General features: G+C 47.5%; 2 protein-coding genes across 2 annotated transcripts in view; one reads left to right on the top strand and one right to left on the bottom strand.

Moving 5' to 3' along the window:
- The window catches only part of twf1a (twinfilin actin-binding protein 1a), a 19,465-nt gene extending 15,497 nt beyond the window's left edge, over window positions 1–3,968 (bottom strand). The window contains exons 1-3 of the mRNA XM_067436253.1: window positions 3,823–3,968; window positions 2,483–2,560; window positions 1,904–2,082 (exon numbers count right to left, since the gene is read on the bottom strand). Of these exons, the coding sequence (XP_067292354.1) occupies window positions 1,904–2,082; window positions 2,483–2,560; window positions 3,823–3,847 (282 nt within the window). The 5' untranslated portion in view covers window positions 3,848–3,968. The remainder of the gene's footprint in view (window positions 1–1,903; window positions 2,083–2,482; window positions 2,561–3,822) is intronic.
- A 424-nt stretch (window positions 3,969–4,392) lies between these two features.
- tmem117 (transmembrane protein 117) overlaps window positions 4,393–27,500 on the top strand; it is a 72,275-nt gene continuing 49,167 nt past the window's right edge. The window contains exons 1-2 of the mRNA XM_067436356.1: window positions 4,393–4,782; window positions 10,639–10,947. Coding sequence (XP_067292457.1) covers window positions 4,740–4,782; window positions 10,639–10,947 — 352 coding nt within the window. The 5' untranslated portion in view covers window positions 4,393–4,739. The remainder of the gene's footprint in view (window positions 4,783–10,638; window positions 10,948–27,500) is intronic.

Raw genomic sequence — 27,500 nt, 5'->3', positions numbered from 1 at the left:
TCCTTTATACTTTATAACTATTTTGCACTCAGTACACAAAATACTCTCTCTTAGCATCATTTGGACAAAATTGAAACCCATTAAAACCGCACTTATTAATCCCGTTCCCATTTCACTATAAAATGACGCAATCTTTGTTAATAGGCTTTTATCAAAATTTCAATTTGTACTATTTTTTATCAGATGGTGCCATTTCTTCAGGTTTGGCATTTAAAGCAAATACTCACTTTATTCCTGTTTTTTGTTTGTTTGTTTATGCATATTATAAAGCCAATTTGATCAATTATGCAGCTGTAACTGTGGGTGTGTTAGTATGGATGTCAGAGTTTGGTGTGTATGTATTTAATTTAAAAAAAAGTGTGTAGGTGTGCAGGTTTGTGCTTGTAATATTTAAGAAAAACTCAACAGCAAATCACGAATTCAAAGTTCTAGTGGGAACAGTCGGCACTGCGGCCAAACTAAAGTCTTACTGAGAGCTCATTTTTTCAGATATCAGCCTCAGATTTGGGAAACAGCTTGTTTAGATGCATGGCTTTGATTTTCTAGCAGTTTTAGAGTTCAACATGCTTTTAAAAAATATATATTTTTTGTTTAAAATATTATTCATAAATAATTTTCATAAACTTAAACCTATAGAACTTTTTTTTTGGTTTAACTTTTTATACTTTTTTGACATTAATCTGCCACGGGTCTTCTTTAAATGAGACCAAACTGTCCAAGAAGTCTGTGCTTCCAGATAATATGATATGGACCTATGTGTAACTTTTTATAATTTAGGGCTAATAATATTTTTACAATTCAAAATAATTGGTATTATAACAATAATAAATTAAATATCAGGAAAGACCTAAGCATAGTATACAGTGGTATCAGAAGTTCAGATAGTGTGTGTGTTCCCATTAGAACGAGTGAAGCAGGTCCCAGATCAGTGTTTATCAGCGTCTTGGACATGCCTGAACACGCGTAAGAATGTGTGTGTGGACCAAATGTTCCCATACGGATAGAAAAACCTGAGATCACTGTCCCCACTTTTCAAACGGCTCACAGGAGGAGTTTTTATGAGAAAGTAAAAATGCAGAATGGGTAGGTTTAGGGGCTGTGTGTGTGTGTGTGTGTGTGTGTGTGTGTGTGTGTGTGTGTGTGTGTGTGTGTGTGACATATGAGGACTCAAATGTGTATAATGCCATGGGTATGACACAGGTATTACAGGAGAGGGTGAAATATGAGGACATTACCCATGGCCCCACTTTACAAAAGGCTTATAAATCACACAGGAGGAGTTTTTATGAGAAAGTAAAAATGCAGAATGTTTCCTGTGTGTGTGTGTGTGTGTGGGTGTGTGTGTGTGTGTGTGTGTGTGTGTGTGTGTGTGTGTGTGTGTGTGTGTGTGTGTGTGTGTGTGTGTGTGTGACATATGAGGACTCAAATGTGTATAATGCCATGGGTATGACACAGGTATTACAGGAGAGGGTGAAATATGAGGACATTACCCATGGCCCCACTTTACAAAAGGCTTATAAATCACACAGGAGGAGTTTTTATGAGAAAGTAAAAATGCAGAATGTTTCCTGTGTGTGTGTGTGTGTGTGGGTGTGTGTGTGTGTGTGTGTGTGTGTGTGTGTGTGTGTGTGTGTGTGTGTGTGTGTGTGTGTGTGTGTGTGTGTCTCTTACGGGCGAGTGGTCCGGTGACCAGGCGATGAAGACCCACTCGTGGCCCAGGCTGTTGCTGGAGTCAGAGTGTGTGTGTGTGTGTGTGTGTGTGTGTGTGTGTGTGTGTGTCTCTTACGGGCGAGTGGTCCGGTGACCAGGCGATGAAGACCCACTCGTGGCCCAGGCTGTTGCTGGAGTCAGAGTGTGTGTGTGTGTGTGTGTGTGTGTGTGTGTGTGTGTGTGTGTCTCTTACGGGCGAGTGGTCCGGTGACCAGGCGATGAAGACCCACTCGTGGCCCAGGCTGTTGCTGGAGTCCAGACGGAAGAGGATGTAGCACGGCAGGTCCTTATCCAGCAGCGGGAGCAGGAGCCGGTCATAATCCTCCTCCCAGCTGCCCGAGGCCGCTTTAGTCAGGCCCAGAACCAGCTCCTCTGCACACACACACACACACACATACACAGACAAACACACAAAGACACGCACACACAGACACAGAGACAGACACAGAGACACACACACACACGTGCGCACACACACACACACACAGACACGCAGATACACACGCAGACACAGACACACACACACACACACACAGACAGACACTCACACACACACAGACAGACACACGCACACACAGACAGACAAACACACAGACACACACACAGACAGACAGACACACGCACACACAGACAGATACACGCACACACGCAGACAAACACACAGAAACAGACAGACACACACACACACACACACACAGACACACACACATCAGTAACTCACACCTGAAGGCACAACTCTGGGTATATTGCCGAGTTTAGGATTATTACACACCATTTTCAATCACGATCTTCAGGAGTCTGTACTGTCCGTTCCTGGCGCTGCCGAAAACATCCTTCACCTCTTCAGCCGCTGCGGGACGACACACACACACACACACACACACACACACACACACACACAATATTCATATCTGTTCATATTATTCTGATGACAGTAGCAACACTGTCAATGAAATCATCCTGAAAACAAACCAGCGTTTAATCTTCATTAATCAGAAGGTATTTGGTTCATATATTAATATCTAAAGTGAATGTTTTCAGACGATTTGACTGCGTATTATTTCATAAAACTGCATATGATAATAATAATAGTGAGGATGGTTGAGTTATTGAGATAGATTTATTATTTGAATAAGTTTATTTGTATTTGAGATCTTAGTCTTCATTATGACTTAGTATGCCATGATCACAACGTTATGTCCGTTATGACTTTGCCATGACTTAATTAACTTTTTGTCATATTTTTGACTTTTTGTCTAACAATTATTACTTACACCCTACAAAACCATTTTGATTTTATGTGCCATACTTTTACATGAGTTACTATGTCACAATTCCAATAAATATGATTTATCTCATAATAGTAATTTAGCTTTTTATGTCAGAATTCTGATAAATATGACAGCCCTAATTACACCTTTTTGCCATAATATTCGATAAATATGACTTAGTTATATCATGTTTTATCGTTTTATTTCCCAATTCCTCCTTTTTATGCCATAATCATAACTTTTCATGTCATATTATGACTTTTTATAGACTTTATCTCATATTAATGACTTAGTATGTCATGTTTTTGCCATTGTATTTCATAATTCTCCTTTTTATCTCATAATCATGACTTTTTATGTCACAATTCCTCCTTATTATGTCATAATTAAGACTTTTTATACAATTATTCCGCCCTTTTATGTCGTATTTATGATTGACAAAGGCATGTTTTATTTCCTGATGTGGCGGGAAGGGTTTCCACAGGAAGTGTGATTAATGATAATGATAAATATATATATTTGTATGTATGGTGATATTATTATAGGATGCATGTGGCGCGTGTGCGCGCGCTGTGAAGGCGTTGCCCGTGCGCTCGTGATCATTGAAGCAGAACTCTGCACATCTCTAAACACTGATACGATAAATAAATAATCAAGATGAAATTATTCATAACGCTGAGAGCTGAGGGAAACCGCCGCTGGCTGACAGATGCGGTTTATTCATATTTTCATTGATTTCTCTATGTTAAATGAATCCCGACGCTGAGCGAGACTGTCGCCGCTCGTGCATTGTCATCACACAGATTCATATTTATAAATCATAATAATATCTCAGTCTTACCCTGAATACCCGTTTGATGAGACATTATTTCACTCGGCGGAGGATGTTTGGAGACTCTCAACCCCGGAAGAAGGAAGCGGAGCCGCGGTGACGTCACGTGTCTCTGACGCGTCAACCGCCCCCCTCGCACTGCGCATGCGCGGACATGATTCAATTTTCTGTGTAAAGATTATTTTTATAGACAATTTCTCGTGTAATTATATGTATTATAACTATTTCGTTTTGCTCTCGTATCCTTATATAGTACAACCATTTGCGATATATTGTGTGTTTGTATACACATAATTAAATAGAGCATAAAAACTGAGAAAAATAAAGAATCGTTGATGCAAACTTCAATATTGTCGCTAAATAAATAAACAAATAAATGAATAAATAAATGAACGAACGAACAAATAAATAAAATAAAAAAATACCACAATAAAATAATAGTCCTGCCTAGACACAATTATTAATATTAGTGTATTAGTGAGGGGAAAATAAATGAAATACAACCTAATAGTAAAAACGAGATTTACGCCACAACAAATTATTTTTGCATTGTAAATTTCAAAACAAGAGAATTGCGCAAATGTATCGTCACGTTGGCGCTTAATACAATACAGTTTCACTGTAACAAATATTGTTGTAAATAGTATCAAATTTAATTAATTATTAATTATAACTGAGAAAATATTATTAATAATGTTAGAGAGAGAGAGAGAGAGAGAGAGAGAGAGAGAGAGAGAGAGAGAGAGAGGTGTCTGTCTCCGTGTTTTGCTGCTGAAATGATTCTGATGTTTTGTTTCTGTTATCGCGTGTGGCGCGCGGACGCGTTGAATGACGCGCGTGAACCGGAGGCGTTGAATGAGCGGCGCGCGGAGGATCATCATCATCATCATCTTCATCACTGATGTCGGAAGAAGACAAGCACTGATATGGCGATGGGTTCGGAATCTGAATCTCTCCACGACTGTCTGCGTAAGACTCTTTACATCTATGATCGCGTGTGTGTGTGTGTGTGTGTGTCGCTCATGGAACATGCTGGAATACTGGGAATACTGTGCTTTGATCCCGACGCACGTGCTGCTCCCATTTAACGTTACAGTTATCCACAAACATCCGCTCAGGCGCTTATTGCTCCATATTCGTGTCGTATGTTGTGTGTGATATCATTATTCATGTGCCGCTGAGACGGGTTGTTTTGTGGGATGTGATTCTTACGGGAAGAGTTTCGGCGGTGCACAAGAAGACAAGAATGTAAACATAACAGACACACACACACACACACACACACACACACACACACACACACACACACAGATAGATAGATAGATAGATAGATAGATAGATAGATAGATAGATAGATAGATAGATAGATAGATAGATGTTTGTATTTATATCATTGTGTTTTCTAAATTGAATTTGTTCTTTATTTTCTATTGGGAAAAGGGATTTATGTACTGTATATGAAATATTTATTTATGATTTATTTTTAAATTCCATAGGGACTCTCCATAGGAGGACTAATGGTTTTTATACTGTAAACCGTATTTTCTATTTCTCCTACACTGCCCCTAAGCCTACCACACACACACACACACACACACACACACACACACACACACACACACACACACACACACACACAGAGAGAGACAGGCTAAATTAGTCCAGCAGCACATGGTTTCCGAGCAGCAGGTTATTCCAAAACTTGCACCATCAGATATTTTGAGCCATTGATGTGAACATTAGATCTGTCTGAATGTCTGTCTGTCTGTCTGTCTGAAAGTCTGTCTGTCTGTCTGTCTGAAAGTCTGTCTGTCTGTCTGTCTGAATGTCTGTCTGAAAGTCTGTCTGTCTGTCTGAAAGTCTGTCTGTCTGTCTGTCTGTCTGAAAGTCTGTATGTCTGTCTGTCTGAAAGTCTGTCTGTCTGTCTGTCTGAAAGTCTGTCTGTCTGTCTGAAAGTCTGTCTGAAAGTCTGTCTGTATGTCTGTCTGAAAGTCTGTCTGAATGTCTGTCTGTCTGTTTGAAAGTCTGTCTGTCTGTCTGAATGTCTGTCTGTCTGTCTGAATGTCTGTCTGTCTGTTTGAAAGTCTGTCTGTCTGTCTGAATGTCTGTCTGTCTGTCTGAATGTCTGTCTGTCTGTCTGAAAGTCTGAAAAGTCTGTCTGTCTGTCTGAATGTCTGTCTGTCTGTCTGTCTGAATGTCTGTCTGAATGTCTGTCTGTCTGTCTGTCTGTCTGTCTGAATGTCTGTCTGTCTGAATGTCTGAATGTCTGTCTGTCTGTCTGTCTGTATGTCTGTCTGTCTGTGTGTGTTGAGTTCAGGCGTTTAGGCTGAATGTGTGTGTTGAGTTTCAGGCGTTTAGGCTGAATGTGTGTGTGTTGAGTTCCAGGCGTTTAGGCTGAATGTGTGTGTGTTGAGTTTCAGGCGTTTAGGCTGAATGTGTGTGTGTTGAGTTCAGGCGTTTAGGCTGAATGTGTGTGTGTTGAGTTCAGGCGTTTAGGCTGAATGTGTGTGTGTTGAGTTCAGGCGTTTAGGCTGAATGTGTGTGTGTTGAGTTCAGGCGTTTAGGCTGAATGTGTGTGTGTTGAGTTCCAGGCGTTTAGGCTGAATGTGTGTGTGTTGAGTTTCAGGCGTTTAGGCTGAATGTGTGTGTGTGTTGAGTTTCAGGCGTTTAGGCTGAATGTGTGTGTGTTGAGTTTCAGGCATTTAGGCTGAATGTGTGTGTGTTGAGTTCAGGCGTTTAGGCTGAATGTGTGTGTTGAGTTTCAGGCGTTTAGGCTGAATGTGTGTGTGTTGAGTTTCAGGCATTTAGGCTGAATGTGTGTGTGTTGAGTTCAGGCGTTTAGGCTGAATGTGTGTGTGTTGAGTTCCAGGCGTTTAGGCTGAATGTGTGTGTGTTGAGTTTCAGGCGTTTAGGCTGAATGTGTGTGTGTTGAGTTCAGGCGTTTAGGCTGAATGTGTGTGTGTTGAGTTCCAGGGGTTTAGGCTGAATGTGTGTGTGTTGAGTTCCAGGCGTTTAGGCTGAATGTGTGTGTGTTGAGTTCAGGCGTTTAGGCTGAATGTGTGTGTGTTGAGTTCAGGCGTTTAGGCTGAATGTGTGTCTTGAGTTTCAGGCGTTTAGGCTGAATGTGTGTGTGTTGAGTTCAGGCGTTTAGGCTGAATGTGTGTGTGTTGAGTTTCAGGCGTTTAGGCTGAATGTGTGTGTGTTGAGTTCCAGGCGTTTAGGCTGAATGTGTGTGTGTTGAGTTTCAGGCGTTTAGGCTGAATGTGTGTGTGTTGAGTTCAGGCTTTTAGGCTGAATGTGTGTGTGTTGAGTTCCAGGGGTTTAGGCTGAATGTGTGTGTGTTGAGTTCCAGGCGTTTAGGCTGAATGTGTGTGTGTTGAGTTTCAGGCGTTTAGGCTGAATGTGTGTGTGTTGAGTTCAGGCGTTTAGGCTGAATGTGTGTGTTGAGTTCAGGCGTTTAGGCTGAATGTGTGTGTGTTGAGTTCAGGTGTTTAGGCTGAATGTGTGTGTGTTGAGTTCCAGGCGTTTAGGCTGAATGTGTGTGTTGAGTTCCAGGCGTTTAGGCTGAATGTGTGTGTTGAGTTCCAGGCGTTTAGGCTGAATGTGTGTGTGTTGAGTTCAGGCGTTTAGGCTGAATGTGTGTGTGTTGAGTTCAGGCTTTAGGCTGAATGTGTGTGTGTTGAGTTTCAGGCGTTTAGGCTGAATGTGTGTGTGTTGAGTTCAGGCGTTTAGGCTGAATGTGTGTGTGTGTTGAGTTCAGGCGTTTAGGCTGAATGTGTGTGTGTTGAGTTCCAGGCGTTTAGGCTGAATGTGTGTGTGTTGAGTTTCAGGCGTTTAGGCTGAATGTGTGTGTGTTGAGTTCAGGCGTTTAGGCTGAATGTGTGTGTGTTGAGTTTCAGGTGTTTAGGCTGAATGTGTGTGTGTGTTGAGTTTCAGGCGTTTAGGCTGAATGTGTGTGTGTTGGGTTCCAGGCGTTTAGGCTGAATGTGTGTGTTGAGTTCAGGCGTTTAGGCTGAATGTGTGTGTGTTGAGTTCCAGGCGTTTAGGCTGAATGTGTGTGTGTTGAGTTCAGGCGTTTAGGCTGAATGTGTGTGTGTTGAGTTCAGGCGTTTAGGCTGAATGTGTGTGTGTTGAGTTTCAGGCGTTTAGGCTGAATGTGTGTGTGTTGGGTTCCAGGCGTTTAGGCTGAATGTGTGTGTTGAGTTCAGGCGTTTAGGCTGAATGTGTGTGTTTGAGTTCAGGCTTTTAGGCTGAATGTGTGTGTGTTGAGTTCAGGCGTTTAGGCTGAATGTGTGTGTTGAGTTCAGGCGTTTAGGCTGAATGTGTGTGTGTTGAGTTCAGGCGTTTAGGCTGAATGTGTGTGTGTTGAGTTCAGGCGTTTAGGCTGAATGTGTGTGTTGAGTTCAGGCGTTTAGGCTGAATGTGTGTGTTGAGTTCAGGCGTTTAGGCTGAATGTGTGTGTGTTGAGTTCAGGCGTTTAGGCTGAATGTGTGTGTGTTGAGTTCAGGCGTTTAGGCTGAATGTGTGTGTGTTGAGTTCCAGGCGTTTAGGCTGAATGTGTGTGTGTGTTGAGTTTCAGGCGTTTAGGCTGAATGTGTGTGTGTTGAGTTCAGGCGTTTAGGCTGAATGTGTGTGTGTTGAGTTTCAGGCGTTTAGGCTGAATGTGTGTGTGTTGAGTTCAGGCGTTTAGGCTGAATGTGTGTGTTGAGTTTCAGGCGTTTAGGCTGAATGTGTGTGTGTGTTGAGTTCAGGCGTTTAGGCTGAATGTGTGTGTGTTGAGTTTCAGGCGTTTAGGCTGAATGTGTGTGTGTTGAGTTTCAGGCGTTTAGGCTGAATGTGTGTGTGTTGGGTTCCAGGCGTTTAGGCTGAATGTGTGTGTGTTGGGTTCCAGGCGTTTAGGCTGAATGTGTGTGTGTTGAGTTCAGGCGTTTAGGCTGAATGTGTGTGTGTTGAGTTCAGGCGTTTAGGCTGAATGTGTGTGTGTTGAGTTCAGGCGTTTAGGCTGAATGTGTGTGTGTTGAGTTCAGGCGTTTAGGCTGAATGTGTGTGTTGAGTTCAGGCGTTTAGGCTGAATGTGTGTGTGTTGAGTTTCAGGCGTTTAGGCTGAATGTGTGTGTGTTGAGTTCAGGCGCTTAGGCTGAATGTGTGTGTTGAGTTCAGGCGTTTAGGCTGAATGTGTGTGTGTTGAGTTCAGGCGGTTTAGGCTGAATGTGTGTGTGTTGAGTTCAGGCGTTTAGGCTGAATGTGTGTGTTGAGTTCAGGCGTTTAGGCTGAATGTGTGTGTGTTGAGTTCAGGCGCTTAGGCTGAATGTGTGTGTTGAGTTCAGGCGTTTAGGCTGAATGTGTGTGTGTTGAGTTCAGGCGTTTAGGCTGAATGTGTGTGTGTTGAGTTCAGGCGTTTAGGCTGAATGTGTGTGTGTTGAGTTCAGGCGTTTAGGCTGAATGTGTGTGTGTTGAGTTTCAGGCGTTTAGGCTGAATGTGTGTGTGTTGAGTTTCAGGCGTTTAGGCTGAATGTGTGTGTGTTGAGTTCAGGCGTTTAGGCTGAATGTGTGTGTGTTGAGTTCAGGCGTTTAGGCTGAATGTGTGTGTGTTGAGTTCAGGCGTTTAGGCTGAATGTGTGTGTGTTGAGTTCAGGCGTTTAGGCTGAATGTGTGTGTGTTGAGTTCAGGTGTTTAGGCTGAATGTGTGTGTGTTGAGTTTCAGGCGTTTAGGCTGAATGTGTGTGTGTTGAGTTCCAGGCGTTTAGGCTGAATGTGTGTGTGTTGGGTTCCAGGCGTTTAGGCTGAATGTGTGTGTTGAGTTCAGGCGTTTAGGCTGAATGTGTGTGTTGAGTTCAGGCTTTTAGGCTGAATGTGTGTGTGTTGAGTTCAGGCGTTTAGGCTGAATGTGTGTGTGATGAGTTCAGGCGTTTAGGCTGAATGTGTGTGTGTTGAGTTCAGGCGTTTAGGCTGAATGTGTGTGTTGAGTTCAGGCGTTTAGGCTGAATGTGTGTGTTGAGTTCCAGGCGTTTAGGCTGAATGTGTGTGTGTTGAGTTCAGGCGTTTAGGCTGAATGTGTGTGTTGAGTTCCAGGCGTTTAGGCTGAATGTGTGTGTGTTGAGTTCAGGCGTTTAGGCTGAATGTGTGTGTTGAGTTTCAGGCGTTTAGGCTGAATGTGTGTGTGTTGAGTTCCAGGCGTTTAGGCTGAATGTGTGTGTGTTGAGTTCAGGCGTTTAGGCTGAATGTGTGTGTGTTGAGTTCCAGGCGTTTAGGCTGAATGTGTGTGTGTTGAGTTTCAGGCGTTTAGGCTGAATGTGTGTGTGTTGAGTTCCAGGCGTTTAGGCTGAATGTGTGTGTGTTGAGTTCCAGGCGTTTAGGCTGAATGTGTGTGTGTTGAGTTCAGGCGTTTAGGCTGAATGTGTGTGTGTTGAGTTCAGGCGTTTAGGCTGAATGTGTGTGTGTTGAGTTCCAGGCGTTTAGGCTGAATGTGTGTGTGTTGAGTTCAGGCTTTTAGGCTGAATGTGTGTGTGTTGAGTTCAGGCGTTTAGGCTGAATGTGTGTGTGTTGAGTTCAGGCGTTTAGGCTGAATGTGTGTGTTGAGTTCAGGCGTTTAGGCTGAATGTGTGTGTGTTGAGTTCAGGCTTTTAGGCTGAATGTGTGTGTGTTAAGTTTCAGGTGTTTAGGCTGAATGTGTGTGTGTTGAGTTCCAGGCGTTGAGGCTGAATGTGTGTGTTGAGTTTCAGGTGTTTATATCTGTCTCTGGTGTGTATGTGTGTGCGTGTGTTTGTGTGTGTGTGTGTTCCAGGCGTTTATATCTCTGTGTGTGTGTGTGTGTGTGTGTTCCAGGTGGGCGGTGTCTGGGCGTGCTGCGGCGGATGGAGATCTATTCCCGCTTCCGCTATTATTTCCAGCACCCGTGGTCCCGTCTGGCCGTGGCCTATCTGGTCACCTTCTTCAACTTCCTGGTGTTTGCGGAGGACCCGGTGTCCCACAGCCAGACCGAGGCTCATATGATCGTTCTGGGAAACTGCTTCTCCTTCGTGGTCAGCAAATACCCCGGCGGAGGCTGGAGCGCCCTCAAGGCCCTGATGTGGATCCTGGCCGTCATCACAGGACTCATCGCTGGGAAGTTTGTGTTCCATCGCCGCCTCTTCGGTACGTCCACGATTGTCATTTCTTGTGTGTGTGTGTGTGTGTGTGTTTGTTTCCTTGTTTATATTACACAGTGGTCCCCACTTTTCAAAAAGCGTGTGTGTGTGTTTGTGTGCGTGTGCTTGTGCGTGTGCGTGTGCGTGTGTGTGAGTGTCAAAAGAACTTCATTTATCTGAGATATAAATTATTATAAACATCTTTTCTGTCATTTTAAATCAATTAAATGCATCCTTGATGAATAAAAGTATTGTTTTTTCTTCCTGAACCCAAACTTAGAAAGGTTGTGTATGACAGTTCCCACACAAATATGAAGTTTTCAGTATTGATTATAATAAATCCTCATGTGAGAGTGATTAGTGAAGGGTCATGTGACTCTGAAGACTGGAGTAATGATGATAAACTCAGCTTTGATCACAGGAATAAATCACACTTTACTGTATATTCACATGTAAAAGTGTGTATCCTAATAAAACACAATCCAGACTGAGGCGCTCCTGTGTGTTTCCAGCACACAATGAAACACACCTCAGGCTGATGAATGGATGCGAGCGGCGTTTCCGTGGAGACCGCCTCCAGAGAGCCGGCTGGGTGCGGTGCGGCCGCCGGATCGCTGAGCCTGTGTGTGTGAATCGGCGGTGATGGATGAGTTTGGTGCTGTGTGACTCTGCGGAGGGATTAGTTTAGAGCGGGCCTGAGCCTTCACCCAGCGGGCCGCGGGCCCCTGGAGGGCCTCCTGACACTGTTTTTAGCACACATTATAATGAATGCTGCACAGATGCGAAGGATCATCTTCACCAGCCCTGAATTACAGCCCAGCCGGCCAGATCTGCCTTTGTGTCGGGAGTGTGTTTGAGCTCTATAAGAGCGCTTTAACCTTAAATCTGGAGCGCGAACCGCCACCTTTGGCCTGATCGTCTTCTGCTGTAAACGAGGAAGAGCCACAGTCAGTCGGGTGCGTGTAAAATATTACAAATATTTCATATTGTTTCTAATGTTTCATATCTGGAGTCACTAGGTGCGTTTACATGGAGCACTGCATTGGTTTAAAAGCCCAATCCGAATGAAAATGCTCCGTATAAACACCTCAGTCGGAATAAAAATGCCCAATCCGAATGAAAATGTAATGGGTTTGAGAGGGTGGGATAAACCTTTCCATGAACTGATCAAACGAAACATTTCCCCATGTAAACGACCTGACCCGATTACTTTTGAGTGTGTGTCCTTATGTGACGCAATACACAGCGCGAGCCGCACTCACACCAGGCTATAATGTTGAGAGGAAAGTTAATTTTTCTAAGGGGGGGAAACGTTTTATTTCGTTAGAAGTTATGAAGATAATGTTGGCATAATGCCACAGACATATCCCGGCTACACCCGCTCATCTTGACAGGGATTGTCCCAGGCACTTTTTACTTCAACTGCGCCTGGGAGAAGATTATTACACACTTTACAATAAATAAAGAGCTTTTATAAAACCGTATAAGTCCTGGTGGCCGTTGCTTGAGAGGACAGCGTCGACATTTCTGAAGCGGCAGACAAACTGCTCTGTGATGATTGCGACTGAAAGTCAGCTCATGTAAACAGGCCACTAAATCTTTCAATCCAAATGATTTTAATCGGAATGACAAAAAAGTGTGCATGTAAACGTGGCCAGTATGAGATGGAGAGAGGGATGGATGGAGAGCTCGATATATTAGACGGACGGATGGATGGATGGATGGATGGATGGATGGATGGATGGATGGATGGAGAGATCGATATAATAGATGGATGGACAGACGGATGGATGGATGGATGATGGATGGATGGATGGATGGATGGATGGATGATGGATGGATGGATGGAGAGATCGATATGATGGATGGATGGATGGATGGATGGATGGATGGATGGATGGATGGATGGATGGATGGATGGATGGATGGAGAGATCGATATGATGGATGGATGGATGGATCAACATGATTGATGGATGGATGGATGGATGGATGGATCGATATAAAAGATGGACGGACGGATGGATGGATGGATGGATGGATGGATGGATGGATGGAGAGATCGATATGATGGATGGATGGATGGATGGATGGATGGATGGATGGATGGAGAGATCGATATGATGGATGGATGGATGGATGGATGGATGGATGGATGGATGGAAGGAGGGATATAATAGATGGACGGATACATTTCAACATTAGTTTTAGTAGTTGTGTGCCTTTGCCGCTGGTGTACCGGATCTGTGTTTCCGGGAGAAAGTGACTCAGGAAGAGTTGGTTCATTTAAATGATTCAGTTAGAGTGAACTGCTGCTGTTCTCCACTGGGCTTTTAGAGCGTTTCTCAGGCTGCGTTCACACGTGTAGTTCGGTTAGTTTGGTTCGTTGGGTCCGGACCAAAAAACAAAAACAAAGCATATAGTCCTGGTTCGCTTAGCGTTCACACTGGCATTTATAACAGCGAACCTAAAGTTACCGAACCAAAGGCACAGGGAGACGCTCACAACCTGATTGGTCGGTTTATATGACGGAGGAGCTGCTCACCGAAAACTCAGAACAACGCTGTGCCGGATTACACGCGGTCATTTTATGCATTTTATGCGTGTACATAAGGCATTATTATTTACCCGCTGAGAACTCATAAAGAGCTCATAAAGTGTTCAAAACATTCAAAACAGCTCCAGGATTTCCTCCGTTGTGCAGAAAAGAGACGGCCGTTCTGTCGTCTGTACCGGATAATGGGCAGCAGGTCCTCTGATGAGAAGAGCCAGGTTTCTCGCATTTTCGAAACATGTCGGACCAAATATTGATGAGGCACTTCCTCGTTGCTCCACGTTTGTCCTCTAACGTTAACGTTACTCATTCTGGAGACACCGATCTTTCCGCGTCGTCACATCAGCTGACTCTGCGTCACATCTCGTGACATCACGTCCTGTTTTTGGTCCGTCTACATGTCTTTGGTCCGTGTGGCGTTCATATGTCAGTCGAACCGCACCAGAGTTCGTTTGGAAGCGGACCGAGACCATAGACAGTAAAAGAAATGGACGGAGCGTTCCCATTGCCTTCAACGGCGTTAAGTGATGTCAGTATAGGGGCACTCACTTCCTGATGGCGGAGCGAACTGCGCCGGCTCAGACTGAGCTTGAGGACGTAGACGTGACGTGAGCCTCCTGTCTGACAGCTGTAGGTCTTCTAGTAGATGTGGAAAGTGAAAGCTGAATCCCGTTGTTTAAATGTTTTCTCCCGTTGCTTTTGGCTCACTATGGGCTTCTCCCCATTCTTCCCCCTTGACTTTATCAGACTTTATGTCTCCACGTCCCCCGACTGTCTCATAGACAGTAAAAGATTGCCTGCGAGCGTCTCCTCAGGTCTATACGGTAATTTCTCAACTGTGCGACAGAGTCGCGTTGGTTATGACGTAATCGTTAGCCTATTTTTACAAAAACAGCTTCTGCGGGGCGATAGTGTAAGATACAAGGTAACGGAGCCTTTTATACATTGTCGTGTTTCTTTAGAAATAAACAATGGACAAATGGAGTCTTTAAACGCCTCAGATGTAAAGTTATTCACTGTCAAAGTGACGCAGAAATGAATGGGAGTCAATGGGATGCTAACAGCAGGTGATGGCTTGGTTAGCAATGGCCGCCCCTAGGGGTGGAACGCTTTCCGAGCGCTAGATTACCCGCCTGACCGAGACCCGTCTTTATACCTGTTTATTATATTTGGTTCAGATGGCAGCGTTCACATATGTTCAAATGAACTGCACTGACTTAAACATCGTTTTAATGGAACCAAACATGACGAGTGTGAACGCAGCCTAAATGAACTCCAGTTAATGTAAATCTGTTCAGGGTTAATATCGTCAGCCTAATGTTGAAGTGATGTTTCCCGTTTAAGGTGAGACACTACAGGCATCTGACTATTTGGAGATTTCACACTTTTAGGCTTTTTATTAAGTTGTTTCTTCAGACGAGTGGAAAGAGAGCATCCTAAATAAACTTTGAAGAGTATTAAATTAACTCAACTAAATTACAGCAGATATCTTTAAACGCCGTTCCACAAAATGAGTTTGTCCTCCACTTCAGCAGCACTTATAAACACCAAAACTTACGGCTTTATTCATATCTATATTCTTAAAAAAAAGAGTGAAATAATAGTTTTTCTGGCTGTTGGCGGTATTTTCTGATTTATGGAGCGATAAAAAGAGATAATTAAAATCCCCTCAGTAAAAAACTTAACTCTATGTCAAAAATAATGAAATAAGATTTTTGAACATATCCAACATTCAGATTTTTGTTCTAGAAATGTATGCAAATGAGTGCATGTTTAATTAGATAGTGCCTCATTTGCATATTTAAACAACATTTTGGAAAATCCATCAACTAGGGAAGTACGGAGATATCTAGTAGTATTTATTTGACCTTCTTCGCTCGCGGTGTCTCGCTTTAAATGGCGTAAGTGTTTTATTTAAATGGCGTAAGTGTTTTATTTAAATGGCGTAAGTGTTTTATTTAAATGGCGTAAGTGTTTTATTTAAATGGCGTAAGTGTTTTATTTAAATGGCGTAAGTGTTTTATTTAAATGGCGTAAGTGTTGGTTTATTTAGTAGAAATGTTCTGAGTGGCCTGAGGAATTATTCACTTCACTCACTACTGTGCTGCTTATGGGGCCATAACGGAGGGCCGTGTGTGTGTGTGTGTGTGTGTGTGTGAGACATATGAGGACACAAATGTGTGTAATGCCATGGGTATGACACAGGTATTACAGGAGAGGGTGAAATATGAGGACATTACCCATGGCCCCACTTTACAAAAGGCTTATAAATCACACAGGAGGAGTTTTTATGAGAAAGTAGAAATGCAGAATGTTTCCTGTGTGTGTGTGTGTGTGTGTGTGTGTGTGTGTGTGTGTGTGTGTGTGTGTGTGTGATGGGTAGGTTTAGGGGCAGTGTGTGTGTGCGTGTGTGTGCGTGCGTGCGTGCGTGTGTGTGTGTGTGTGTGTGTGTGTGTGTTATCCCAGGCCGTCCCTCAGCAGTGTGTGGTGTTTTCCACCAGAGGGCGACGTCTGTCAGGACACAAGAGCTCCTGATGATGAAGAGAGTATAGTGAGAAGGACAATGTCTCCTTCTTTAGCGTGTGTGTGAGGGTTTCTGTGACTCCCACACTTTGACAGCCGAACCTCCAAATATAGTTCTTAAGATTTTAAGTTAATATTTCAGCTATGACGGATTCACATGTCCGTGATTCTCTGTAAATGGAGAACAGAGCTAATCTTTGTTTATTAAGAGGTTGACCTTTTGACCTCATAAACACCTCATCACGATTGACTTTTCCTGAGCGTTTGTTCTGGGCTGTAAGTCAGCGTCTCCCTGTAATGATTCTGACAGCGGGGTGACGTTCATCTCATTAATCCCGTCAGAGTTAATCGTGTGACAGAACGACTACAGCTGAGTGTGGATAAAACACACTGCCATGCGCTGCAGGTTCCCTTAAAACATCCGGATGATCCATACTTTGTGAAAATACTATACACACACACACACACACACACACACACACACAGGAAACATTCTGCATTTTTACTTTCTCATAAAAACTCCTCCTGTGTGATTTATAAGCCTTTTGTAAAGTGGGGCCATGGGTAATGTCCTCATATTTCACCCTCTCCTGTAATACCTGTGTCATACCCATGGCATTATACACATTTGTGTCCTCATATGTCACACACACACACACACACACACACCACACACTGTCCGTCATCGGCTAAAGCCCGCCCTGATGGTCTCATTGGTCTGTTCAGGCATAATCATGCTGTCTTCACGGCCTATCGGAAGTTTCCCGCTTCAGGAGTCGTGATTATGAGCTTGTTGTGTTCAGGCATTTTTTTGTCGGAAAGAATGGAGGACGCCAGGTTCATACTTTTGTGCGTCTTTGGAAAATGTTATTTTAACACTATAACCAATTCAGTCATTTCCCGATCCCAGAAAATCACAATCACTGGCAAACACAGCAGCACAACACGAAAGCGTCTCGTTTATAATCAGCCAGCCATGATCCTGTTGTACAGCTGCTTCACCACACTGGAATGATGGTCAACTAGATGCGATTTTTGATGTGTTTAAAATACACAATATGCTTCAAATGTTTATTAATTTATATAAATATGTACTTTAATGACAAGACAAGACAATGTTGTGGAAAAAAGCTAATAAAACACAAGTCACAGCAGAAATTCATCTTTAACAGTTATGCCACGGCCATCTGGGGAACTTGGGTATCAAAATTATCTCCGAACTTCCCGACACGACATCAGAGGGCGCTCATGAGCAGTTTTTACCTCGGAAACTCATATTTACGATAATCCCGATAGCACATGAAGGCAGCATTACTCCTCGATGGATCAAGTCCAGACCGAACTGCCCAAGCTCAGATGTTGTGAGCGGGGCTGAGTTGGGCTGGGGGCCGGGCTGAGTTGGACTGGGGGCCGGGGCTGAGTTCGGCTGGGGGCCGGGGCTGAGTTCGGCTGGGGGCCGGGGCTGAGTTTGGCTGGGGACCGGGGCTGAGTTCGGCTGGGGGCCGGGGCTGAGTGCGGCTGGGGGCCGGGGCTGAGTTCGGCTGGGGGCCGGGGCTGAGTGCGGCTGGGGACCGGGGCTGAGTTCGGCTGGGGGCCGGGGCTGAGTGCGGCTGGGGGCCGGGGCTGAGTTCGGCTGGGGGCCGGGGCTGAGTGCGGCTGGGGGCCGGGGCTGAGTTCGGCCGGCTGGGGCTGAGTGCGGCTGGGGGCCGGGGCTGAGTGCGGCTGGGGGCCGGGGCTGAGTGCGGCTGGGGGCCGGGGCTGAGTTCGGGGCTGAGTTCGGCTGGGGGCCGGGGCTGAGTTCGGCTGGGGGCCGGGGCTGAGTTCGGCTGGGGGTCGGGCTGAGTTCGGCTGGGGGCTGGGGCTGAGTTCGGCTGGGGGCCGGGCTGAGTGCAACTGGGGGCCGGGGCTGAGTTCGGCTGGGGGCCGGGCTGAGTTCGGCCGGCTGGGGGCCGGGCTGAGTTCGGCCGGCTGGGGGCCGGGCCTGAGTGCGGCCGGGGGCCTGGGCTGAGTGCGGCTGGGGGCCGGGCTGAGTGCGGCTGGGGGCCGGGGCTGAGTGCGGCTGGGGGCCGGGGCTGAGTGCGGCTGGGGGCCGGGGCTGAGTTGGGCTGGGGGCCGGGGCTGAGTGCGGCTGGGGGCCGGGGCTGAGTGCGGCTGGGGGCCGGGGCTGAGTGCGGCTGGGGGCCGGGGCTGAGTTCGGCTGGGGGCCGGGCTGAGTTCGGCTGGGGGCTGGGGCTGAGTTCGGCTGGGGGCCGGGCTGAGTGCGGCTGGGGGCCGGGGCTGAGTTCGGCGGGGGGCCGGGCTGAGTTCGGCCGGCTGGGGGCCGGGCTGAGTGCGGCCGGGGGCCGGGGCTGAGTGCGGCCGGGGGCCGGGGCTGAGTGCGGCCGGGGGCCGGGGCTGAGTTCGGTTGGGGGCCGGGGCTGAGTTCGGCTGGGGGCCGGGGCTGAGTGCGGCTGGGGGCCGGGGCTGAGTGCGGCTGGGGGCCGGGGCTGAGTGCGGCTGGGGGCCGGGGCTGAGTGCGGCTGGGGGCCGGGGCTGAGTTCGGCTGGGGGCTGGGGCTGAGTGCGGCTGGGGGCCGGGGCTGAGTTGGACTGGGGGCCGGGGCTGAGTTCGGCTGGGGGCCGGGGCTGAGTTCGGCTGGGGGCCGGGGCTGAGTTCGGCTGGGGACCGGGGCTGAGTTCGGCTGGGGGCCGGGGCTGAGTGCGGCTGGGGGCCGGGGCTGAGTTCGGCTGGGGGCCGGGGCTGAGTGCGGCTGGGGACCGGGGCTGAGTTCGGCTGGGGGCCGGGGCTGAGTGCGGCTGGGGGCCGGGGCTGAGTTCGGCTGGGGGCCGGGGCTGAGTGCGGCTGGGGGCCGGGGCTGAGTTCGGCCGGCTGGGGCTGAGTGCGGCTGGGGGCCGGGGCTGAGTGCGGCTGGGGGCCGGGGCTGAGTTCGGGGCTGAGTTCGGCTGGGGGCCGGGGCTGAGTTCGGCTGGGGGCCGGGGCTGAGTTCGGCTGGGGGTCGGGCTGAGTTCGGCTGGGGGCTGGGGCTGAGTTCGGCTGGGGGCCGGGCTGAGTGCAACTGGGGGCCGGGGCTGAGTTCGGCTGGGGGCCGGGCTGAGTTCGGCCGGCTGGGGGCCGGGCTGAGTTCGGCCGGCTGGGGGCCGGGCCTGAGTGCGGCCGGGGGCCTGGGCTGAGTTCGGCTGGGGGCCGGGCTGAGTGCGGCTGGGGGCCGGGCTGAGTGCGGCTGGGGGCCGGGGCTGAGTGCGGCTGGGGGCCGGGGCTGAGTGCGGCTGGGGGCCGGGGCTGAGTTGGGCTGGGGGCCGGGGCTGAGTGCGGCTGGGGGCCGGGGCTGAGTGCGGCTGGGGGCCGGGGCTGAGTGCGGCTGGGGGCCGGGGCTGAGTTCGGCTGGGGGCCGGGCTGAGTTCGGCTGGGGGCTGGGGCTGAGTTCGGCTGGGGGCCGGGCTGAGTGCGGCTGGGGGCCGGGCTGAGTGCGGCTGGGGGCCGGGGCTGAGTTCGGCGGGGGGCCGGGCTGAGTTCGGCCGGCTGGGGGCCGGGCTGAGTGCGGCCGGGGGCCGGGGCTGAGTGCGGCCGGGGGCCGGGGCTGAGTTTGGCCGGGGGCCGGGGCTGAGTTCGGTTGGGGGCCGGGGCTGAGTTCGGCTGGGGGCCGGGGCTGAGTGCGGCTGGGGGCCGGGGCTGAGTGCGGCTGGGGGCCGGGGCTGAGTGCGGCTGGGGGCCGGGCTGAGTGCGGCCGGGGGCCGGGGCTGGGTGCGGCCGGGGGCCGGGGCTGGGTGCGGCCGGGGGCCGGGGCTGAGTGCGGCCGGGGGCCGGGGCTGAGTGCGGCTGGGGGCCGGGGCTGAGTTGGGCTGGGGGCCGGGCTGAGTGCGGCTGGGGGCCGGGCTGAGTTCGGCCGGCTGGGGGCCGGGCTGAGTGCGGCCGGGGGCCGGGGCTGAGTGCGGCCGGGGGCCGGGGCTGAGTGCGGCCGGGGGCCGGGGCTGAGTGCGGCCGGGGGCCGGGGCTGAGTGCGGCCGGGGGCCGGGGCTGAGTTTGGCCGGGGGCCGGGGCTGAGTTCGGCTGGGGGCCGGGCTGAGTTCGGTTGGGGGCCGGGGCTGAGTTCGGCTGGGGGCCGGGGCTGAGTTCGGCTGGGGGCCGGGGCTGAGTGCGGCTGGGGGCCGGGGCTGAGTGCGGCTGGGGGCCGGGGCTGAGTTCGGCTGGGGGCCGGGCTGAGTTCGGCTGGGGGCTGAGGCTGAGTGCGGCTGGGGGCCGGGCTGAGTTCGGCTGGGGGCCGGGCTGAGTGCGGCCGGGGGCCGGGGCTGGGTGCGGCCGGGGCTGGGTTCGGCGGGGGGCCGGGCTGAGTTCGGCCGGCTGGGGGCCGGGCTGAGTTCGGCCGGCTGGGGGCCGGGCTGAGTGCGGCCGGGGGCCGGGGCTGAGTGCGGCCGGGGGCCGGGGGCCGGGGCTGAGTTCGGCGGGGGGCCGGGGCTGAGTGCGGCTGGGGGCCGGGGCTGAGTGCGGCTGGGGGCCGGGCTGAGTGCGGCCGGGGGCCGGGGCTGAGTTCGGCCGGGGGCCGGGCTGAGTGCGGCCGGGGGCCGGGGGCCGGGGGCCGGGGCTGAGTTCGGCTGGGGGCCGGGCTGAGTGCGGTCGGGGGCCGGGCTGAGTTCGGCTGCCATCTAGGCTACTTCACAACATCATCATCAGCGGTTCATTTCAGGTTGAACGTCTCGTGTTTTGGAAGCCTGCGTATGTGTGTGTGTGTGTGAGGCCTTGAGCTGCTCGTATCATCAGAGGAATCTGCAGTCCATCCGTCGGCTCTGTTAGCGCTGCTCGTGCCTCGTCTGCTTCTCCTCCGGGTTGAACAGCGAGCGTTCCCCGCGGGCGTTTGGAGAAGTATGCGTTTATATGAATAAATCGGCCTGCTGTGCGACTGTAATGGCTTGCATGGCTGCATGTATTGAAGTTCTTCTCTGCGGTTAATTCATCCTGAGACACAATGTTTGTTTCCAGAAGCGTTTATCTGCGTTTGATAGACGAGCGCTGAGAACCGACTGACTGTTATTTGCACTTCATTGTGATTTGTATGATTTATTTCTTCAATGCAAAAAAAGTGATGTTGATGCTTCTCAAGTAAATTTGTCTTGTTTTAGGGAACTGTTGGATATTTTAACTGGAAAACAACACACACACACACACACACACACACCTTTCATTGGTCATTAGCGGACCCTGCTAAAGATTGATTACAGCGACTTGTTGTCGAGACTCTAGCTAAAGTGAGTTTGACAGGGTTAGCGGAACAGATGGAAATGAGCAGGACGGTTCCTCTCAGCGCCCCTGTGTGTGTGTGTGTGTGTGTGTGTGTGTGTGTGTGTGTGTGTGTGTGTGTGTGTGTGTGTGTGTGTGTGTGTGTGTGTGTGTGTGTGTGAGATATTACAGGCCGGGGCGTGGCTCCGAGCGCAGGGCTAATGGAGAGATTAATCGCTTGGACTCAGTTTCCGGGAGGAAAAAAAATGAACCGTCAGCTGCTAAACACACTTCTGCTGGAAAAACAAACCGTCAAGTTCTAAAGCTCTCACTTGAAGTGTGTGTGTGTGTGTGTGTGTGTGTGTGTGTGTGTGTGTGTGTGTGTGTGTGTGTGTGTGTGTGTGTGTGTGTGTGTGTGTGTGTGTGTGTGTGTGTGCGAGACAGAGGGAGATTATCAGTCTTGATTTAGCTGAACATTTTTTCTCATTGAATCTAAATTAGATTTTTCTGTCCGGCCGAGATGTGATGCAACTTTACGAAAGCTTTGTGAAGTAAATAATTCACTTTGAGAAGAGTTTTCCTGATAACTGTGAGCAAACTGAATCTTTCCTGGATGTGTGTGTGAGACGTGTTGATGGACACACAGATTTGCAGATCAGGAGTGTTTACAGGACCAATATAACCGTCATCCGCAGTAACACACACCGTCTCTGAAGCTCTTCCTCAGTGATCTGGACCTTCAGCCGCTGGCTCCCATTGAAGTCCATTATGAGGAGACAAATCCTGGAATGTTTTCCTCTGAAATGAAAAACTTCATTTCTTTTCCACTGAAGAAAGAAAGACATGAGCATGTTGGATGAGATGGGGATGAGGAAACTATCAGGAGATTTCCATTTTAAACTGAACTAATGCTTTAAGACGTAACCTACTGTCTGCTAATGTACTCGGCAAGTCGACATGTTGATATAATATCTGTGCGAGTTAGTCAGTTCAAGCACAAGTCTCAGATGAGTACACACACACACACACACACACACACACGTTTGTTTGTGACATAAGGGGACATTCCATAGGCGTAATGGTTTTTATACTGTACAAACCGTATTTTCTATCCCCTTACACTGCCCCTAAACCTACCCATCACACACACACACACACACACACACACACACACACACACACACACACACACACACACACACACACGAATCAGTGAATCGATTGATAAATAACATTATTTTTTATCTGTTTATGATTCGGATCGCCAATGTCTCGTGATTTCAGCAGTTTGACACGCGATCATGAATCGATTCACTGACTCATAACCGTTTGAATCTTTATTTGAGGATTGAACACAAACGCGGAAGAGAAGCCAATGCTGAATAAAGTCGTAGTTTTTGTTATTTTCGGACCCAAATGTATTTTGGATGCTTCAAGAGACTCTAATTAACCCACTGATGTCTCATATGGACTACTGTGATGATGTTTTTATTCCCTTTCTGGACATGGACAGTATAGTGTGCATACACTTGCATACGCTCTCGGACTAAATATAAAATATCTTAAACTGTGTGTGAAGATGAGCGGAGGTCTTACGGGTGTGGAGCGACATTAGGGAGAGGAGTTAATGACAGACATCTCATTTTTGGCTGAACTAACCCTTTAATCACCGATATGTATGGAGTTGACAGTAAGGCCGCTCTAGGTTTGGTGTGGTTTAAATGCGCGACGCCTCATGATCAGTCCGTGTAAGTGCTACTGACACCATCTTTAACTTCTTTAGTCTTCTTTAATCGCTTTAAACACACTCGTGGAAACCCTCCTCTGCATTCGCAGGACTGAAGGGAGTTCAGAGGAGACGCTGAAGGGCTCGATTAAACATTCAAGGCAAATTCACGGACATCCGAATCAATCTCACGCTTTAAGAGAGAGAGCGAGAGACAAAGAAAGATGTCCCGTACTGTCATTTCATCCTTCAGGTGGAAAAAAAAAACTATATAATGGAAATGTCCTCGCGGGTCATGAAGTGTGTGGCTGTGATAATGTCGGCCTCTTCATGAAGCCAAAATTCGGGTTGTGAGAATCAATTGCGGTTGGAGAAATTACAGCCCAACGCGGGGACACACACTTTAATCAGCAGAAATGACAGGTTTGGGAGATGATTAGTTGTGTATTCAGGTGTAATTATTGTGTCTGGAGCAGTGAAGGTCGTGCCGTTATTAACAGAACCCGCCAAGGTTATCATTAACTAAAATTAAAATGATTAAACACATTTTTGTTCATTGAAATAAAGCTGAATTCAATGTTCTCGTCTCACGTGCATATCGCAATATCCATCAGGTCCCCGCGGGGTCTTAAAGAGACTCTTACATTTAAAAATCAAAATATAAAGCCTTAAAGTCTTACATTTGTGGAAGCATTGCGTTCGAGGTCTTAAATAATGTTAAGCTCGTCTTAATTTTCCTTCGTCCGTGTAACGCTACCTCTAATGCTCATTGAAATGCTCCCCAAGCCTGTGTGTGTGTGTGTGTGTGTGTGTGTGTGTGTGTGTTGGGTAGGTTTAGGGGCAGTGTAAGGGGATAGAAAATACGTTTTGTACAGTATAAAACCATTACACCTATGGAATGTCCTCATATGTCTCAAAAACAAAGTTGTACACCCCAAAGTTGATCTTTTACACCCCATTGTGTGTGTATATCAGCACCGTTTGTAGTTTTACACCCCATTGTGTGTGTATATCAGCACCGTTTGTAGTTTTACACCCCGTTAAGTGTGTATATCAGCACCGTTTGTAGTTTTACACCCCATTGTGTGTGTATATCAGCACCGTTTGTAGTTTTACACCCCATTGTGTGTGTATATCAGCACCGTTTGTAGTTTTACACCCCATTGTGTGTGTATATCAGCACCGTTTGTAGTTTTACACCCCATCGTGTGTGTATATCAGCATCGTTTGTAGTTTTACACCCCATTGTGTGTGTATATCAGCACCGTTTGTAGTTTTACACCCCATTGTGTGTGTATATCAGCATCGTTTGTAGTTTTACACCCCATTGTGTGTGTATATCAGCACCGTTTGTAGTTTTACACCCCATTGTGTGTGTATATCAACACCGTTTGTAGTTTTACACCCCGCTATGTGTGTATATCAACACCGTTTGTAGTTTTACACCCCATTGTGTGTGTATATCAGCACCGTTTGTAGTTTTACACCCCATTGTGTGAGTATATCAGCACCGTTTGTAGTTTTACACCCCGTTATGTGTGTGTATCAGCACCGTTTGTAGTTTTACACCCCATTGTGTGTGTATATCAACACCGTTTGTAGTTTTACACCCCGTTATGTGTGTATATCAACACCGTTTGTAGTTTTACACCCCATTGTGTGTGTATATCAGCACCGTTTGTAGTTTTACACCCCATTGTGTGTGTGTATCAGCACCGTTTGTAGTTTTACACCCCATTGTGTGTGTGTATCAGCACCGTTTGTAGTTTTACACCCCGTTATGTGTGTGTATCAGCACCGTTTGTAGTTTTACACCCCGTTATGTGTGTATATCAACACCGTTTGTAGTTTTACACCCCATTGTGTGTGTATATCAGCACCGTTTGTAGTTTTACACCCCGTTATGTGTGTATATCAGCACCGTTTGTAGTTTTACACCCCATTGTGTGTGTATATCAGCACCGTTTGTAGTTTTACACCCCGTTATGTGTGTATATCAGCACCGTTTGTAGTTTTACACCCCATTGTGTGTGTATATCAGCACCGTTTGTAGTTTTACACCCCGTTATGTGTGTATATCAACACCGTTTGTAGTTTTACACCCCATTGTGTGTGTATATCAGCACCGTTTGTAGTTTTACACCCCATTGTGTGTGTATATCAGCACCGTTTGTAGTTTTACACCCCGTTATGTGTGTATATCAGCACCGTTTGTAGTTTTACACCCCATTGTGTACGTATATCAACACCGTTTGTAGTTTTACACCCCATTGTGTGTGTATATCAGCACCGTTTGTAGTTTTACACCCCATTGTGTGTGTATATCAGCACCGTTTGTAGTTTTACACCCCATTGTGTGCGTATATCAGCACCGTTTGTAGTTTTACACCCCATTGTGTGTGTATATCAACACCGTTTGTAGTTTTACACCCCATTGTGTGTGTATATCAGCACCGTTTGTAGTTTTACACACCATTGTGTGTGTATATCAGCACCGTTTGTAGTTTTACACCCCATTGTGTGTGTATATCAACACCGTTTGTAGTTTTACACCCCATTGTGTGTGTATATCAACACCGTTTGTAGTTTTACACCCCATTGTGTGCGTATATCAACACCGTTTGTAGTTTTACGCCCCATTGTGTGCGTATATCAGCACCGTTTGTAGTTTTACACCCCATTGTGTGTGTATATCAGCACCGTTTGTAGTTTTACACCCCATTTTGTGTGTATATCAACACCGTTTGTAGTTTTACGCCCCATTGTGTGTGTATATCAGCACCGTTTGTAGTTTTACACCCCATTGTGTGTGTATATCAGCACCGTTTGTAGTTTTACACCCCATTGTGTGTGTATATCAGCACCGTTTGTAGTTTTGCACCCCGTTGTGTGTGTATATCAGCACCGTTTGTAGTTTTACACCCCATTGTGTGTGTATATCAGCACCGTTTGTAGTTTTACACCCCATTGTGTGTGTATATCAGCACCGTTTGTAGTTTTACACCCCATTGTGTGTGTATATCAGCACCGTTTGTAGTTTTACACCCCATTGTGTGTGTATATCAGCACCGTTTGTAGTTTTACACCCCATTGTGTGTGTATATCAGCACCGTTTGTAGTTTTACACCCCGTTATGTGTGTATATCAGCACCGTTTGTAGTTTTACACCCCGTTAAGTGTGTATATCAGCACCGTTTGTAGTTTTACACCCCGTTATGTGTGTATATCAACACCGTTTGTAGTTTTGCACCCGTTGTGTGTGTATATCAGCACCGTTTGTAGTTTTACACCCCATTGTGTGTGTATATCAGCACCGTTTGTAGTTTTACGCCCCATTGTGTGTGTATATCAGCACCGTTTGTAGTTTTACACCCCATTGTGTGTGTATATCAGCACCGTTTGTAGTTTTACACCCCATTGTGTGTGTATATCAGCACCGTTTGTAGTTTTACACCCCATTGTGTGTGTATATCAGCACCGTTTGTAGTTTTACACCCCATTGTGTGTGTATATCAGCACCGTTTGTAGTTTTACACCCCATTGTGTGTGTATATCAGCACCGTTTGTAGTTTTGCACCCCATTGTGTGTGTATATCAGCACCGTTTGTAGTTTTACACCCCATTGTGTGTGTATATCAGCACCGTTTGTAGTTTTACACCCCGTTATGTGTGTATATCAGCACCGTTTGTAGTTTTACACCCCGTTAAGTGTGTATATCAGCACCGTTTGTAGTTTTACACCCCGTTAAGTGTGTATATCAGCACCGTTTGTAGTTTTACACCCCGTTATGTGTGTATATCAGCACCGTTTGTAGTTTTACACCCCATTGTGTGTGTATATCAACACCGTTTGTAGTTTTACACCCCATTGTGTGTGTATATCAACACCGTTTGTAGTTTTACGCCCCATTGTGTGCGTATATCAGCACCGTTTGTAGTTTTACACCCCATTGTGTGTGTATATCAGCACCGTTTGTAGTTTTACACCCCATTTTGTGTGTATATCAACACCGTTTGTAGTTTTACACCCCATTGTGTGTGTATATCAGCACCGTTTGTAGTTTTACACCCCATTGTGTGTGTATATCAGCACCGTTTGTAGTTTTACACCCCATTGTGTGCGTATATCAGCACCGTTTGTAGTTTTACACCCCGTTATGTGTGTATATCAACACCGTTTGTAGTTTTGCACCCCGTTGTGTGTGTATATCAGCACCGTTTGTAGTTTTACACCCCATTGTGTGTGTATATCAGCACCGTTTGTAGTTTTACGCCCCATTGTGTGTGTATATCAGCACCGTTTGTAGTTTTACACCCCATTGTGTGTGTATATCAGCACCGTTTGTAGTTTTACACCCCATTGTGTGTGTATATCAGCACCGTTTGTAGTTTTACACCCCATTGTGTGTGTATATCAGCACCGTTTGTAGTTTTACACCCCATTGTGTGTGTATATCAGCACCGTTTGTAGTTTTGCACCCCATTGTGTGTGTATATCAGCACCGTTTGTAGTTTTACACCCCATTGTGTGTGTATATCAGCACCGT

This window comes from Pseudorasbora parva, chromosome 25 (assembly GCF_024679245.1).
Source record: "Pseudorasbora parva isolate DD20220531a chromosome 25, ASM2467924v1, whole genome shotgun sequence".
NCBI classification, from domain to species: domain Eukaryota; kingdom Metazoa; phylum Chordata; class Actinopteri; order Cypriniformes; family Gobionidae; genus Pseudorasbora; species Pseudorasbora parva.
Note: the sequence above shows the minus strand (reverse complement) of the source record. Positions and strands in the feature narration are given on the sequence as shown.